This window comes from Pelophylax lessonae (assembly GCF_965119305.1).
Source record: "Pelophylax lessonae genome assembly, chromosome: 5".
NCBI lineage: Eukaryota > Metazoa > Chordata > Amphibia > Anura > Ranidae > Pelophylax > Pelophylax lessonae.
Window position 1 is genome coordinate 468,705,212 of NC_138772.1, and position 17,794 is coordinate 468,723,005.

Here is a 17,794-nt window from a genome sequence, read left to right on the forward strand (position 1 = left end):
GCTACCCAATCACATTTAACTGAATGCTATTTGCTGGCTCTTGAAGCTCACAGCTGCCGCTTGATTTACCTACGTGTCTACTATGACTTTTATAAGGGGGTTTGTAAAACGTGGCACAACCACCATCCAATCGCAGGTAAAAACTAAGCCTGACTACTACTAGTTCTTCTATGACCTGAGGAAATGAAAAACTTCACAGACAATGCCGACAGACTTTCTCAAATTAGTTCAGAAGCCTTGCCTAATCTGGGGATTTCTTACTGTCTTTTTCTCTTCACAAAAAAACGTGGCCTTGCGTGCATGAAACTTTCTGACAGGGGATTACCTGAGAAGCCGATGACGTCACCGCTCACAGAAACCATGTTTTGTTTTCTGAAGGCAGGATAACATTACCTTGTACCTTGGTCATTCTACCTACATAAAGCTCTGAAAAAAAGCTCTTTATATTTGTTTTTAACTGCTACAAAAAAATGACTAATAGTATGACCCTGACAGGATTTTTTTTTCTAATAATACGTTATTTGCAGTCTTCTTCCCTGATCATTTACATGTAAGGTATGTGACAAGTGGGTGGTAAAACAGGAACTGCAGGATCTGTGCTTTTTCTTCTTTCAGTTTCGCCAGTTAAGGACTGGATAGTGCTGTGGGCTGGAGAGGGAGGGGGAAGTGTGACTTCTACGTATTCCAGGAAGACATTTCTTATATTTCACAGTCAGGGCTACAACGTTTTCATACGGTGGAATATCACAATTCTTCATTCTTGGGATAAGAGTGGCGACTCAAGATGAGCACCAGTACAAGCAGTCAGGAGTCTGGCTGTTCCTCTCCTGCACAATGCCAACAGGACCACTTGTACCTGCAGACCGCCAACATCAGTAGCAACCTTCAACTCATCCCTTACACCAAACTAACCGATCTAAAGTTCATCAACAAAGGGGCCTATGGGACTGTACACCAGGCCCTCCATTCTGACTGGAGGATACAGGTAGCTGTGAAGTTCTTCCCAACAGAGCGTCATCTAGTGGAAAGGTGAGTGTCACATGATATAAAAATCAAACTCGTTACAAAGCCAAATGTCTGGTTAAACCACTTGACCTCTGGAAGGTTTACCACCCTCCCTTCATGACGGGCTATTTTTTGCAATACGGCACTGCATTACTTTAACTGACAAACGTGCGGTCGTGTGACTCTGTACCCAAATGAAATTTGTGTCATTTTTTCCCCACAAATCGAGCTTTCTTGGTGGTATTTGATCACTATTGGGTTTTTTATTTCTTGCGCTATCAACAAAAAAAGGCCAACCATTTTTTTTATAAAACCTATATTTTTTACTTTCTGCCCAATAAAAAAATGTAAGAATCAAATTTCTTCAAAAATTTAGGCTAATATATATTCTGATACATATTTTTGTTAAAAAAAAATTTGAATAAGTGTATATTGATTGGTTTACACAAAAGTTATCGCATCTACAAACTATGAGATATATGCTGTAATTTTTATTATTTTTTTTTTTTTTATACTAGTAATGGCGGAAATTAGTGACTTATAGCAGGACTGTGATATTGCGGTGGACAGTCTGACACTTTTTGGGAACCAGTGACACTAATACAGTGATAAAAATATGCATTGTTATTGTACTAATGACACTGGCTGGGAAGTGGTTAAACACGTAGGGAAATCAAAGTGTTAAATGTGTGCCTAATCTGTGTTTTTGTGTACTATGTGTGCTGTTTTTACTAAGGGATCTGATGGGTTTTCCTTCCCTGCATTCATTGCATTGTGGTGCATTGCAGTGAAAGATAATTCATCAGTTTCCTGCTGACAGAACAGAACTCTGTATTGGTATCATAGACAGAGCTCTATTCTCTGTCTCTCCTCACCGATCAGCGGGTCCCAGCAGACATCCATAGGCCGGTGTAATGTTAAAAAACCCTATCCCGTGAAAATTCCCTACCAGTGGCGGCGGACCGATAGGGGGCGCAGGGGCGCCCCCCCCCCCACAAAAAAAAAAAAGAAAAAAAAAATTTAAAAAAAAATCTGCCACCCATCCCATCCCTGCTTCCACTCATCCCACCCCATCCCATCCCTGCTTCCACTCATCCCACCCCATCCCATCCGTGCTGCCACTCATCCCATCTGCTACCCATCCCATCCCTGCTTCCACTCATCCCACCCCATCCCATCCCTGCTTCCACTCATCCCACCCCATCCCATCCCTGCTGCCACTCATCCCATCTGCCACCCATCCAATCCCTGCTGCCACTCATCCCATCTGCCACCCATCCCATCCCTGCTTCCACCCATGCCACCTGCCACCCATCCCATCTGCCACCCATGCCATCTGCCACCCATCCCATCTGCCACTCATCCCATCTGCCACTCATCCCATCTGCCACCCATCCTATCCCTGCTTCCTCTCATCCCACCCCATCCCATCCCTGCTTCCACTCATCCCACCCCATCCCATCCGTGCTGCCACTCATCCCATCTGCCACCCATCCCATCCCTGCTGCCACTCATCCCACCCCATCCCATCCCTGCTTCCACTCATCCAACCCCATCCCATCCCTGCTGCCACTCATCCCATCTGCCACCCATCCCATCCCTGCTTCCACTCATCCCACCCCATCCCATCCCTGCTGCCACTCATCCCATCAGCCACCCATTCCATCCCTGCTGCCACTCATCCCATCTGCCACCCATCCCATCCTTGCTTCCACTCATCCCATCCCATCCCATCCCTGCTGCCACTCATCCCACTCCATCCCACCCCTGCTGCCACTCATCCCATCCCATCTTATCCCTGCTGCCATTCATCCCATTCTATCCCTGCTGCCACCCATCCCATCTGCCACCCATCCCATCCCTGCTGCCACTCATCCCATCCCATCCCTGCTGCCACTCATCCCATTCCTGCTGCCACTCATGCCATCTTATCCCTGCTGCCATTCATCCCATTCCATCCCTGCTGCCACCCATCCCATCTGCCACCCATCCCATCCCATCCCATTCCTGCTGCCACTCATCCCATCCCTGCTGCCACTCATCCCACCCTATCCCATCCCTGCTGCCACTCATCCCACCCCATCCCATCCCTGCTGCCACTCATCCCACCCCATCCCTTACTTGCTTCCACTCATCCCACCCCATCCCATCCCTGCTTCCACTCATCCCACCCCATCCCTGCTGCCACTCATCCCACCCCATCCCTGCTGCCACTCATCCACCCCATCCCATCCCTGTTGCCACTCATCCCACCCCATCCCATCCCTGCTTCCACTCATCCCATCCCATCCCTGCTGCCACTCATCCCATCCCATCCCTGCTTCCACTCAGCCCACCCCTCCCCCCCCTACGTCTGCCACTCATCCCATCACCGCTGCCACCCATCCCTTCCACCACCACCGCTGCCACCAATCCCAACCATCCTCTAGCATGTACTATAAATATATATATATATATATATATATATATATATATATACTGTATATACACATCACTTACCTGTGTACCAAGAGCTACCTTGCTGAATTGCATGCATTATATCTAGCTGGGTGTCTTTGTACAGTATATGCCGACCAACAGTATCTGCTCACCTGTCTATCTTTAGCACTAATGCAGACCAATCCATCTGTAATTTCTGTCTTCTTGTCATTTCACTGTGAAAAGGTGACTACCTAAACTTATGTACCTCCCCAGCATCTGTCCTCCTATCTACAGTACAGTGCTCCTATCTAAAATACCTGTCTTCAGTACATGTCTTATCTACAATGCCTGTCCTCAGTATCTGTCCTCTTATGTAGAGTACCTGCCATGTCTATATTACCAATCACCTCCAGTTATCTGTCCTCCTATGCAAAGTACCTGTCCTGCGTAAAATACCCATCACCAGTATCTGTCCTTCTATGTAGAGCACCTGTCCTGTCTATAATACCCATCATCAGTATCTGTTCTTCTATGAAGTGTACCTGCCCCCCTGTGTGCACCCTTCTGGGGGAGATCACAAGTCTAAGGTTATAGCGGAACCTGCAGAGAGAACCACACTGGTCTCTGTGCATTGAAAGGGGGCATGCTGGTCACTCTGCATTGAAAGGGGGCACGCTGGTATCTCTGCATTGAAAGGGGGCACGCTGGTCACTGTGCATTGAAAGGGGGCACGATGATCTCTGCATTGAAGGGGGCACACTGGTCTCTCTGCATTGAAAGGGGGCACGCTATACCTTAATTACTGAAGGCCCCTTTCACACTTTTGTGACCTCAAAGTCACGCAATTTTTTACAGGTTTTTTTGCCGCAAAGCAATGCCTATTACATTTTTCTGTTTGCGCCCCCCCCCCCCCAAAAAAAAAATTTTGAGCACCAGCCGCCACTGTTCCCTACCCTCCTCACTTCCGGTGCGAGTACGTCATTCATCAGCTGAGCCGCTTCCCAGTGCGCATGCTCACAGCTGCGGAGGGTAGGGAATTTTCACCGGGTAGTGTTTTTTAATGTTACACCGCGTCATTCATCAGCTGTTACCCGTGATTTTTATTTTCATAGAGCCGCTGCCGCTTTAACATTTTCCTGAAGCCGAGATCAGGGAAGTCTCAGTGAAAGTGACTGTTAGGTAAAAAAACACTCTACCCGTGATTTATATTTTCATAGACCCGCCGCCGCTTTAACATTTTCCTGGAGCTGAGATCAGGGAAGTCTCACGGGTTGGAGCCGAGATCATTTCATTTAGTTGCTGGGCATGCGCAGTGGGACGCGCGGCAACAGTTGATGAATGACGCGGTGTACCATTAAAAAACACTACCCCGTGAAAATTCCCTACCCTCCGCAGCTGTGAGCATGCGCACTGGGAAGCGGCTCAGCTGATGAATGACGTACTCGCACCGGAAGTGACGAGGGTAGGGAATTTTTACGGATAGGGTTTTTTAACGGAACACCGGCATCCCCTGATCAGCTTCTACGGTGTCTAATCACAAAGTCAATGATTACATGGCGCTCTCTGATGGTGGGTGGCATACCATGAGGTAAAGAGGTAAAAATATAGAAAGTAAAAAATGGGTAGAAAAATATAAAAAAGGATGAGGTGGAAGGGGGGAGGGGGCCCACGAAAGCGGCTGCCAGCTGGAGCAAGGAGAGGAGGTGGTGTCTAATCACAGCACAGCCACGGCGACTGCGGCATGCACGCACTCCCCCTACCCGTGTAGTGCTGGATCATATACTAGGTATGTGATCCAGCGCAGGCAAGCCGCCTTGCCACTGTACATCTAAGTGATAAGGTCAGCAAGCAGTTAATCTGGCCATACACTAGTAGATTTTCAAATGCCACTCCGGCAGATCTCAGTTGCCATCTGCGGTAGGGAGCAGTGTGGTACACGATTCAGTGCATCATATGACTCCCCCCCTCTTTTTCTTTTGGTAGGAACTTTATTCAAAGCGAACAAAGCGTACACTTAAAGGAAAATTCCACTTTCTTAGGGAAGAAAAACAGCAAATAAAGAAAAAACAATATTACAATAATACAATTGCGACACAAATTATATTGTAATTGAATGTTTTTAAAAATGACCTTTCCCTTTTAATCTGCAGCCGTTGTAATTTTCTGACAATGCAATGCAATATGGCAACCTAGAGCTGTTCTGTGCACAGAATGTATACTGAGCACACCCCAGAAACATAATTTCCTGCTTGTGTGATTGGCTCACTGATTTTCCCAGAAGTCTGCCTAAGATACAAGTCAGATTTCTGGCATCCCCTGCAAAAAAATGTCATTTTTGGTGAGATACTCCCAATAGGAACACGTCTAAAGGGATGCAGGCCCAGTAGTTTTCCTCATTAGAGCCCTGCAGCTGCCCCAGCTGATAGATAATTATGAAACCACTCCCATTTGACCCATTCAGCACAGGGGCACAGAGGAACAAACAATGATTTCTTCAGAATAACAAAAGGTAGGAATCTGCAACAAAGCTTGTTAAAATCTTTGTAATGTACAGAGATCCCCCAGAGGGGAATGTTTTTTTCTCAACAAAAGTGGGGTTATGCTTTAATTCACAGCAATGTACAGCAGCGCAATGTGCTGTGTTGCTGTACATTGCTGTGTGATTAGGCACGGTACGCAGCAGTGTGAATGGGACACATAGGAAGCAATAGTTTCCTGCGTGCCCCTGCGGTGACAGATGTTTTACCATGCAGTAAAATGTCTGTCACGGCATATAGTATGAATACAGCCTTAAGCCCGTACACACGCATCGAAAATTGGCAGGGAATTTTCGTCCAACGTCCGATCTGTCGATTTTCAGCTTGTTAGTATGATGCTTCCGACAACCGACTCCGACTTTTCAGCCGAAAAAAATCTGGTGTGCAGGCTATAAAATTTTTGTTGGCCGTCAAAACACGGCCGATTTTCGTGCAGTCAGTACTGATTTCGACAGGGAAAAATCTTATGAGCAAGACTAGGCATGCTCAGAGAAGAAAGAACACAAAGAAAGCAAACCAACACATGTCCATATGAATTTACACACATGTTAAGGGCTCGGTGTATGTAGGTTGAATGCGGGGTAGTCTCATTTTGGAATTACGCCACTGAGCACTGGATTAGATACACTGTTGATGATTGGGCCTGTGGTGTCAAGGAATAGAAGAGAGAAATCTGACATAGAAAGTCATTCTTCTGCTCTCCTCCTGCCTGGACTCATAGCACCAATTTAGGTAAAGGTGATCAAGTTTGTGCAAAGTTATTATACTGAGGTTTATAGTTGTTTAAGCGCTGCCTCTGCTTCTGTGGTTATTAACAGTTGTTGAATCCCCTAGAAGCAGCCTGATATAATATATTGCAGACATCCCAAGTCTCCCGCGACTTGCGGAAGTCTCCCGCCTTTGGCCGACGGCTCACGGACACCCGCAAGTGGCATGAAATCTTCCGGCTGCTGCGGGAGTCTTAGGATGTCTGCCGAAGGGGAGACTGAAGGCGATGGAGCCGAACGCTGTAGCCGGAGGATGACGTCACCGCTGTGAGCCGACTGACACTCCCATGGGGTGGGACTGCTTGTCCAAGCATCACACAGTGCCTTCAGTAGCGGTGTGCGGCCCGTCCCATACCATCGGAGTGTCAGTCAGCTCACAGCGATGACGTCATTCTCCGGCTGCAGCGTTCGGCTGGACATATTTAAGTCTTGTGGAGTTGTCATCACCCTATTGAAATTATTTGATGTGTCTGCAGGGCCGGATCTAGGAGGTGCTGGTTTGGGTTCCCCCCCACCCTACAGATTTTAGTTGTTCTCCCCCTAGGTCTATGAGAGTGCATCCACTGATACATGAGGCAGTCTGATCCAGACAGTTGATGTAAGAAAGCACTTTGTTAGGGACAATTCATGTAAGGGGGACACTCTGATTCTGACACGTTATGTATGGCGGCGCTCTGATGGGGGACACCTGATGTAAGGGGGAATTCTGATAAGGACAATTGATGTAAGGGGGCACTCTGATGGGGACACCAGTAACCGCCAGTATTACCAGTCAGCAGTAACCACCAGCAGTAACCGCAAGCATTACCCACCAGCATTACCCGTCAGCAGTAACCGCAAGCATTACCCACCAGCATTACCCGTCAGCAGTAACCGCAAGCATTACCCACCAGCATTACCCGTCAGCAGTAACCGCAAGCATTACCCACCAGCATTACCCGTCAGCAGTAACCGCAAGCATTACCCACCAGCATTACCCGTCAGCAGTAACCGCAAGCATTACCCACCAGCAGTAACCACCAGCAATAACCGCAAGCATTACCCGCCAGCAGTACCCACCAGCATTACCCGCCAGCAGTCTGCAAAATAAGTAGAAAAGGTATGTGCATTAGTGTGTGTAAATTGTTGCAATATATTTTTTAATAACTAGTTGTGTTTTGTCATAATATGTCATGTCCTTGTTCATGCATGTATGAATAAGGACATGACATTTTTTCTGACTGCCTAAGTCACATGTGCTAGGGGTGCAACTATCCTCCAGAACATAACTGTAAATATCCCAGCATGTGCAGTGTTTCTGACTCCTCCCACCATCACCACTTCAAATCACTGAAGTGGTTATGGTGGTTAGAGTGTTCCTTTAATATTTCTCAGAAGAAGTAAACCTCTGTATACTGATTCCATTTCATTTCATCATCTTCTAGTTGTGTTAAATTAGTGAAGGGCGGGGCCTTGGCGGCGGCGCGGAGTGCCATCTCCCTGAAATGCGTTTGTCACCTCCCTGAAATTAGTTTTTGCAGGTTGGGATATCTGATATTGAATCATATTATTCCTGAATTTAGCTATTGCTTTCTAGCTAATTCATCCAAGAATATTCTTTTATTATTTGTAATTTTTCATAGAAGCCTTATAGTAACACTACTCTTCTCAATGACATCAAAGATAGGGAACTATTCTACCCACTAATACTAAAACGGGCCATTATTCCTCCTCCCACTAACCACAAGGCATTTATAATCCAACTGCGCACTAAATCTACAACATTTTCATGACCACTGACACTGGGATATTTTCTGCTCCCTAAGGCTGCATTCACACTTGAGCGTAGCGTTTTTTACCGTGATTTTCAGGCGTTTTTTCAGGCGTTTTTGGAGGCAGGCATTGACATCTATCAAAAACGCTGGTAATCAGCCCAAAAATAAGCTCATGTACTTTTTTCAGCTACAGGCATTTTGCTTTAGGTGTTAAAACGCTCAGATGTGAACAGGGGCCATTTAAATGAATGGGGTTTTACTTGTTGGGCATTTTGGAACATTTTTGGAGCGTTTTTGGAGCTGAAAAACGCTCAAAAATGCCCAGGTGTGAATGGAGCCTAAGGTCTAAAGGGTAGTAAAATGGCCTCCGTTTAGAATCTTTGAGGACCCCGCTACAGAGTATCAGTAAGCTGATATCACATGCAAGGTTGTGGCACCCAGTAGTAAATTTAGGCCATTTTGGGTGTCAGCAGAAAGGAGGCTTTTACAGGTGATTAACATGCATAAAATATAAAATGCACATATAATTCTCAGACAAAGTCACTTTTAACCACTTGCCGACTGCCTAACGCCGATCTACGTCGGCAGTCAGCCCCTCACAGGCAAAGTGACGTAGGGCTACGTCACTAGCTTGTGAGGGTCTAGGGAGCGAGCGCGCGCCCCCGGAGGCGCGCTCCCGCTCCCGCGTGGTCACGGACCCCCCCGCGCGTGTGACCGGCGGACCCGATGTCCGCCGGTCACTCGGCGATCGGCGGGGGAGAGGGAGAATGTCAGGCAGCCTGTGTAAACAAGCTGCCTGTCATTCTCCTTGCTGTTAGGATACTGATCACTCGGATTTAGTATGTAGATCCGTTGATCAGTGTCCATACAGCTCAAGCCCCAGCCAATCACAGTAGAAAGCACGCCCCTAGGGATACACACAGCCCCTCCCTCCCAAATAAAGTTAACCCCTTCACTACCAGTGTATTTTTACAGTAACAGTGCATATATATAGCACTGATTACTGTAGAAATGTCACTGGTAACCCCAAAAGTGTCAAAAATGTCAGTCAAGGGTCCGATCTGTCCGCCGCAATGTCGCAGTACCGCAAAAAAAATCGCAGATCGCCGCCATTACACGTTAAAAAAAAAAACAACAAAAATGACAGAAATCTTTCCCTTTGTTAGTAAACGCGATAACTTTTGCGCAAACCAATCAAAATACGCTTTTTGCGATTTTTTTTACCAAACATAGGTAGCATAAAACAAATTGGCCGAAAAAGTAAAAAAATTTTGATTTTTAAATTTTTTTTTGGGGGAATTTCATATAAAAAAATGTGAAAAATATTGCTATTTTTGCAAAATTGACGCTCTTTTTTTGTTTATAGCGCGTGATCAAAAAATCGCACAGGTGATCAAATACCACCAAAAGAAAGCTCTGTTTGTGGGAAAAAAAGGACGCCAAATTCGTTTAGGTACAATGTCGCACGACCGCGCAATTGTCCGTTAAAGTCACGCAGTGCCGAATCACAAAATACCCCCTGGTCGGAATGGGGGTAAAATCTTCCGGGGCTTAAGTGGTTAAGTTACACTGCAGTGTATTACTGCATTTTGTATGTTAAGGTTATTTTTTCAGCACTTGTTTCCAATGCACAAAAATTGACAAAAAATGTATCTACTGTATGGCAGCACACAGTGCCTGCCCTGTTTATTGAGTTACTGCATGGCAGGAAATGTAATCCCAAATACAGAAAAAGATTTCCTTCTTTTGTTTTGAATAGAGTGGGAAAGTGTTAGATTTTTGTAAGGCCCTTTCACACTGGCTTTCCGATCAGGTCCGCCTGTCAGTTTTTCAGGCAGACCTGATTGGACGCTGTATTCACCCCTATGGGGCAGCGGATGTCAGCAGTGACATGTCTGTCGCTATCTGATCCGATCCTGTCCGTGAAATCCAGATGGATGATAACTCTATTTTCCATCTGTCTGACAGATCGGATGAAAACAGACAGGCCGTCCGTTTTTATCTAATCTCCCGATAAAGGAGAGTGGGGCTCTGACAGGGTTATCCCAGGACAGTGAGCGGAGAGGGAGCTGTCATCCGTCTGCTCAGCGGGGATTAGTGAAAGGACCCTAAATCTTTAATTGTGGTTTGCGACACCATTGTGGTTCTGATCCCCTTCCATTTTACTAAAATAGGGGCCTTTTGAGTCACAGCATAGCTTTTTAAGGAAAAATCTTTACAATGTGCTATCTGTCAGCAGGCTTTGGGCTTGTGTCTATGGAATCAATTTGACATCGGGGCTGCAGGCTATAGACTCCTTGCTGTCAAACTACAATGACTCATCAGTTAGGATTTGCCAATCCACCTCAAATGTGGATCCACTGGTTGAATGAAGCCAGCCTGTCTGTTCGTTCTCTACTGTGACCTGTACATAGAGCTGCACATGCACAATTTAGTTTACATTCCTGGCATGCTGTCTTGGTGCCAAGATGTATGAATTCTTGCGCATGCATCATCCTGAGCCAGCCAATCAAGATGGCCGAAGATACTGCACCCAGAAGAAACTAGGGAGAAGATGCTTGTGGTAGCAAGGGACCTCACCATTGTTGGATTAGTATTTGTGGACTAAACTTCCACTGTAAAAAGTAATCTAAATGAAGATATCCTAAAGTGTTTTTTGTTGCGGTCTTTATCCCCATTGAAGAGATTTCCCAGTAATTCCTGTTCCCATGACACCTTTCTCTTGGATAGAAATGAGATCTCCTTAAAAAGGGATATAGACAACAAAAACAATAAACCAGAAGAAAGAGGAGAATGGGAGGATGAAAGCTTCACTCCACTAATCTGTGTCCAGAAACCACCAACTGGTAAAATATCAGTTCCCGTTTGAGCTCAGCCGCTTAAATCCAGCTGAAACAGGCATTTGATCAGTTTGTTCAGATGTTTTTTTTTGTCCCAAAAACAGTTTAAACATATTTAAAATATATTAAAAAAAACATTTTTTATTTTTCCCAAATATATTGGAAATATATTTGAAATGCTACAATTTTGGCCATATTCAATATATTTCTAAAAAAAATATTTTCCCAAATATATTGTAAATATATTTGAAATGCTACAACTTTGGCCATATTCAATATATTTCTAAATTTTTTTCCCCTAAATATATTGGAAATATATTTTTCTTCCATATGGGTGATGAAGGGGACCCAATAGAGCCCCAGAAATATGTTGGCTGTTTTTACTGAACCCAAATGAAAATATTTTTTATACACTTATCAGTGAAGTGAAGTGATATTTTCATCCCTGACTCTTCTTTCTTCTGATTTCTTGAGGTCTCCCTTGAGGGCTCTTAATTAAATTGGGGAAGAAGGTATGATTGAAAAACAAAAATGTGGCCATCAACCCTAAATATGAACATGCATAAAGAGAGGACCCCCCCCAGTAATGGGATTATGTGGGCCCAAAATAAGTGTATAGCAAAAATTAACATCAAGATAGTATAAAAGCAGAATTGCAATTTTTATTAAAAAAACAGGTGTTAAAAAAACACAATAAATGGCTGGTGTAACAACTTGATCTTCTTAGAGCGACATACATTGATGTGAAAAAAGATAACACCAAGAAAGAAGTTTATTCCCCGTGCCTAGGTGTGATATATGTTCTCAAAACATAAATAAGAGAATAAGCAGCAGCTATAGGAATGGGGTATAATGTCAAAAATAGTCTTGTGTTGAGACTATCTACAGCGCTTGCTAATATTACTAGTGCAATAAATAGATAAATACTGTAGATAGGAATCAATTAATATTAGAAAATTAGTATAAAATATTCATGTGCAAACAATGAAGGATAGGTGATAAATAAATTAATAAATGAATATGACAGTATTAAGCTGTATATATATATATATATATATATATATATATATATATATATATAAATGGTTCAAATGTATATCATACGATGGTGACAAATCAATAAATATGACAATGGTGTAAATTAATGTGCAGTATGAAAGTCCATAAAAAGTGACAATAAATAGTCCAAAAGAATCTTCCAAATCTAAATCAAAGTGCAGGTGCTTTGTGCTCAAGGTAGTAGCTACCTTTGATAACGTCACAGGAAGTGACGAAACACGCCAGGTTTGGAACGCACGGCTTGAAGTAACCGCGCACTTTGGAACGCAAGCCGTAACACTCAGCTCGCCACTCTGCATGTCAGCGGTTGCCTGTCATAGAGCTTTACTTTGATGTGATTTTTATCCTTGTTGGGAAATAAACCTTTAAAACCTACTACACTATCAGAGCATTTCCTTTCTTGCATAGCCCTGGCCCCTTACCCTGAGGAGTGGAACAAGGTGAGGAGAAATCTAGCCTTTACCCCCAAAATTAGGAGTGGTACAAGGGAACCCAGGTTTTGGCCTGGAAGGCCTACAAGCGTGATTGGTCTTAATGCTATACAGCAGTGGTCCTCAACCCTGGCCTACAGGGCCCACTAACAGGCCAGGTTTGCAAGATAACTGAAATACATCCCAAGTGATATCATTTGCTGCTCAGTGATTGCAGTACTCTAGTCTGCATCTTTCCAAGGTAATACTTAAAATCTTGCCTGTTAGTGGGCCCTGAGGACCGGAGTTGAGGACCACTGCTATACAGCACATAAGACCCATTACTTCTAGTAAGTGATCTATTTTTTACAAAACTCACTGGAAAAGGAACCCATGCCACCAAAATTCACGAACCGTATTGAATGATTTGAGCACAAAGCACCTGCACTTTGATTTAGAAGATTTTTTTGGACTATTTATTGTTACTTTTTATGGACTTTCATACTGCACATTAATTTGCACCATTGTCATAGTTATTGATTTTTCACCATCGTATGATATACATTTGAACCATTTATATATATATATACAGCTTAATATTGTCATATTAATTTATTAATTTATCATCACCTATCCTTCATTGTTTGCACATGAATATTTTATACTGATTTTCTAAAATTAATTGATTCCTATCTATTTATTGCACTAGTAATATTAGCAAGCGCTGTAGATAGTCTCAACACAAGACTATTTTTGACGACAAACATTGATACATGATATTCTACACGTAGCACCCTATAAGGTAGGTGCTAGGTAATAGCATAGTGGGCCTTGGCTGCCTAACAGCAGGGCCATGGTTTTCAGCTGGGCTGTCATGTCTCCCAGGTGTGGCTGCTGAGAGGGGAGTCTCCCCACTGGCTCCATGAAAGGATTCTCATTGGGCAGTAGAAGAAACCCAATCAGTGGTCCATTCAGGCCTGTATCTACCCCAGAAGGCAGATACTGCCGCAGAGGATTCTGGGAGTGGGTGTAAGTTTGAGGGGAACGCATGACGCAGCATCTTTGGAGGGAAGCAGAGTCCCAGGAGGGAGGGTACGGCTGTCTCTCCTCCTATCAGAAGGATTGGGTGTCTTGGGTGGCGGGCCTGAGAGTCCAGAGAGAGAGCTGAGCTGAGCTGCAGTGGAGATAGAGGGGTTCAGTTCCAGGAAAGCATGCCAAGTTTGTGAGTACTGTGAATTGCCCCTGGGGGTCTGCCTGAAGTGTAGAGGGGACCACTCCGGTGAAGGTCCCAGGGATCCAGGAGCCAGCTAGTGTCAAGAGGGTGCCTAGTCAGAGGACCCTGAAGTGTTAGAAGGGGTGCCTAGCGAAAGGACCCTGAAGTGTCAGAGGGGACGCCAGTGGTTGTGTCCTGAAGAGTTGAGTGTACAGTGTGTAGTGTACAGTTTTAAGAGTTGCAGCAGCACAAGCAGTTACAAGGAGCTATCTCATTCAGTGAAGGGCTGGAGGGAGCTGTTCAACGGACTTTTGAGCTAAACAGAGTGTCAAGAGTCAAATGTCATACAGTCCTGGATCTTCTGTTTCAATCTGAGTATTAAAGTCGAAGTTTCAGCACAGTTCAGCCGAACAGGAACTTCAAGCGCCAGGGATCGTTGGCCGGCATTCAGCTGGCGTCAATACAGCGCTAACAGGCATTTTTCTGTACAGTGTCCCAGTTGAACCTAGTTGAGCCAGAGGAGTATCCCACTCATTCCCTTCTCCCATCCCCATTACAAAATAAACAAAACAAACCAAAGATGCTGGAATGGTCATTGTCTCAGTTCTCACACTTGGGTTTTCAACTTAAATGTGTTGGAAGTGTTACCGGTAACAATACCAGACCCATATCAGGCCCAATGCCTGAAAATATTGCTACATACATATATGTTGTCATCAGGGTAAATGAGCCGTAACTGTACAAAACAGCAGCACATAGAAACACTTGATGCGTTTCAGAATATTCTTTCTTCAGGGGTTTATGGCAGTAGAATAAGTACCTCTTATGTCCTTTAAAGGTGAAAACACAGCCGATCGAGTTAAATACCAACAGGGGCATCCATCATAGCAACAGGAGGACAGCACATCCCATGTGCCCATACGGGGGGCTCAAAACAAGGATAGCTAGGGGTCAGGTCTGAAACGGCAGCACAAACCACCAACACACCTAGGACAGAGACCAGTACAGGTGCAGGGCGGAGGTGCCTAAAGCGGCCTGCCTCTGTGTCCAGGATGAATGGCAAGTTGCACTTGGTAAAATCCTATCAGACGTTTCAGTTTTTGACACAGGTCGCTCCCTGTGTACGGAGCTCTGTGTTGAATTTCAACACAGAGCTCTCAGCTGTGAATGTACACAGTCGATCAGCATGTCCCAGTCGTAAATTAGTGACCAGGACTTCCTGACAGGCTCCCACTGTGTGCAATCACAGAGGGAGCCACCCAGGGGGAACGCATGTTCATGCCCTAAACCTGGAAGTAGGCAGCAGGCGAATGGTCCTTAAGTGTTTAAACTTTAATGTGCCATTATTATAGGCTGGGGATGAAATTGTGTTGTAGATTTAGCAAAGGCCAGCAGAAGGCGCTAAAGAGATAGTGTGATTGAGTGCAATGTGTGGAACTGTATAGGAAAGGGAAAGGATTGATGGGAGCCTGTCTCTCAGCCAATATAGCTTGCTGATGGAGTCAGGGGGCTGGGGCTTTAACAGACAGGCGGAGCTCTAAGGAAAAGGAAAGTTCCGGGGAATAAACATCCCTCCCTTACATTTTCGTTAGTTGGCGAAAATTGGAATTGATTTTTCTCACAGTTTTCGTCAACTGACTTAATTCAAATTTAATTTTTGTTTTGTTTTCGTCACTGAAAATGTGTAGCTGAAGAAAACTATGATGAAAAAAATTTTGTCTAAGAAATTACCACTGCTGTGGGGGACCTAAAGCAATTTCCATGCTAAATAGGTAACTTGTTTTATATATGTTTTTGTTTAGTAAGAATTATAGAAGATTGTGTTTCTGACAGTTCTAAATTTGACCCCAAGGGCAAAAAATGTGTGTAGCAGAAAACGTGGTCATAGTCATGTTATCAGGTCAGGAATGCACAGACTTCCAGGAAGAGTAAATAACTATGACTGTAAAGGACGGCAGGGGTGATGCTCAACTGGAACTTACACTCAGCACTGTCATGTAATAGTAACCACAAACTGGTTTGTCATCCGTGCTTCCATTTGCATTGCAACATCTAACACAATATGGTCAGTCAGCCTATTCAGATAAATTTGGACATAAGTAACAGACTATTAGCTCAGATAAGAATGATCACAAGTGGCATGATCCCACATCACTTGAGTTGCACATTGAAATTCAGTGCACACCAGACAATTTCCCTATGATAGCCAGTGGGGCAGTGCTGTGTACTATTCTGCATGGAACTTTGCTGGAACGCTTATAATGTTGATGCTAATCATTGAAGCCAGGCTGGGCAGATTCAAGGGTTCAAAAGCAGAGTTCAGGAATCCATGCTCAAGAGCATGGATGGGGTACACAACCTTTGGAGTGGGCCAGAGTGCAAGGAGCAGTGTTGGGGTACTGGACCCTTGAAGTAGAGACAGGGTGAAGAGCGGCCTTGAGGAACAGTAGAGACCCCCATTTACTCTGTCCCAGGGATAGTTGGTACTTCATAGGAAGATGTGGGTAGCTGAGAGTCCCAAACATGGAGTGGCAGCAGCCAGGACAGAAGCTAACTCAGGAATAGCTTGAATGAAAGCTGACAATATGACAGGCTGGCACAGAGGCTGAACAGAAACAGGCTGGAAACAAACTGGTGGCACAGGAACAGGCTGATCTGAGGCCAGAGTAAGCAAACTAGCAGGTTGGTCTGAATTGGGGAGGCAAGTTGTCTGGTCTAAGGCCGGCAATGACACAGGCTTGACGAAACCTGGTGGTTATACACACTGATCTGAGGCTGATGTGGGCGCATGGAGGTCTGGCGTGGGAACAAGGTCAGACTGGATGGGGATATAAGCTGACACAGGATCTAGTCGTTTTGTGGCTGGTGTGGGAAAAAAAAAGCATGAGTAGAAATAAACCTTCACTTTTTTTTCTGTTTGGTCATGGAATTCTGTAACTGTAGAGGAACTAATACGTTATTAAGTTGGTGGGAAAGTGGGATGCTGAGAATGAATGATGGCGGTAGCAGGATAGGATATGGACTGGAACAGAAGTATGTGGAGTAGGGTACTAATATGTGGTTGGGAGTAGGGTGTACTGATTAACAGCTGTGGTTGCTATGAGTAACACCCATGAGAATCTCAGGGAGATCAAAATCTGGATACAGTACATAGATGGAATTTGTGTCTGACATGTTAGATCAGGTTTAAAATAGAACAAAACCTAAATTACATTTCCCCGTCTAACAAGAAAATTAACCACATTATTTCAGTCCAACAGGGCCACTCAAGAATATGCTAAATAGCATTTGAAAAAACATAGTGTTTACATTCCTCCAGTAACCACAGACACAAGACAGTAACCAAAGACACAACCTTAGATACAATGAAAGGAGGTGAACAATTGTCATCACTGGGCTTCATTCACCAGGTCACTCATTAGCATACAGTGTAAAGAGCCATTCGTTTTTATCTTTTTAGATGGCACTGAACTGTACTGAACTTAGGACAGTAAAGCCGTGGCCAAAAGTTTTGAGAATGATACAAATAGTCATTTTCACAAAGTCTGCTGCCTCAGTTTCTATGATGGCAATTTGCATATACTCCAGAATGTTATAAAGAGTGATCAGATAAATTGCAATTAATTGCAAAGTCTCTCTTTGCCATGAAAATGAACTTAATCCCATAAAAAAATTATTTCTGCTGCATTTGTGAAGAAGACTTCAGGGCGCCCAAGAAAGTCCAGCAAGCTCCAGGACCGTCTCCTACAGTTGATTCAGCTTCGGGATCGGGGCACCATCAGTGCAAG

The 17,794-nt window shown here is 44.5% G+C and overlaps 1 protein-coding gene across 2 annotated transcripts in view; it reads left to right on the forward strand.

Annotated features, from left to right (window-relative positions):
* Positions 1 to 658: 658 nt before the first annotated feature.
* Positions 659 to 17,794, forward strand: part of RIPK2 (receptor interacting serine/threonine kinase 2) — an 87,076-nt gene continuing 69,940 nt past the window's right edge. For both annotated transcript variants that reach the window (XM_082258790.1, XM_082258791.1), the window contains exon 1: positions 659 to 1,029. In XM_082258790.1, coding sequence (XP_082114916.1) covers positions 785 to 1,029 — 245 coding nt within the window. In that variant the 5' untranslated portion in view covers positions 659 to 784. The remainder of the gene's footprint in view (positions 1,030 to 17,794) is intronic.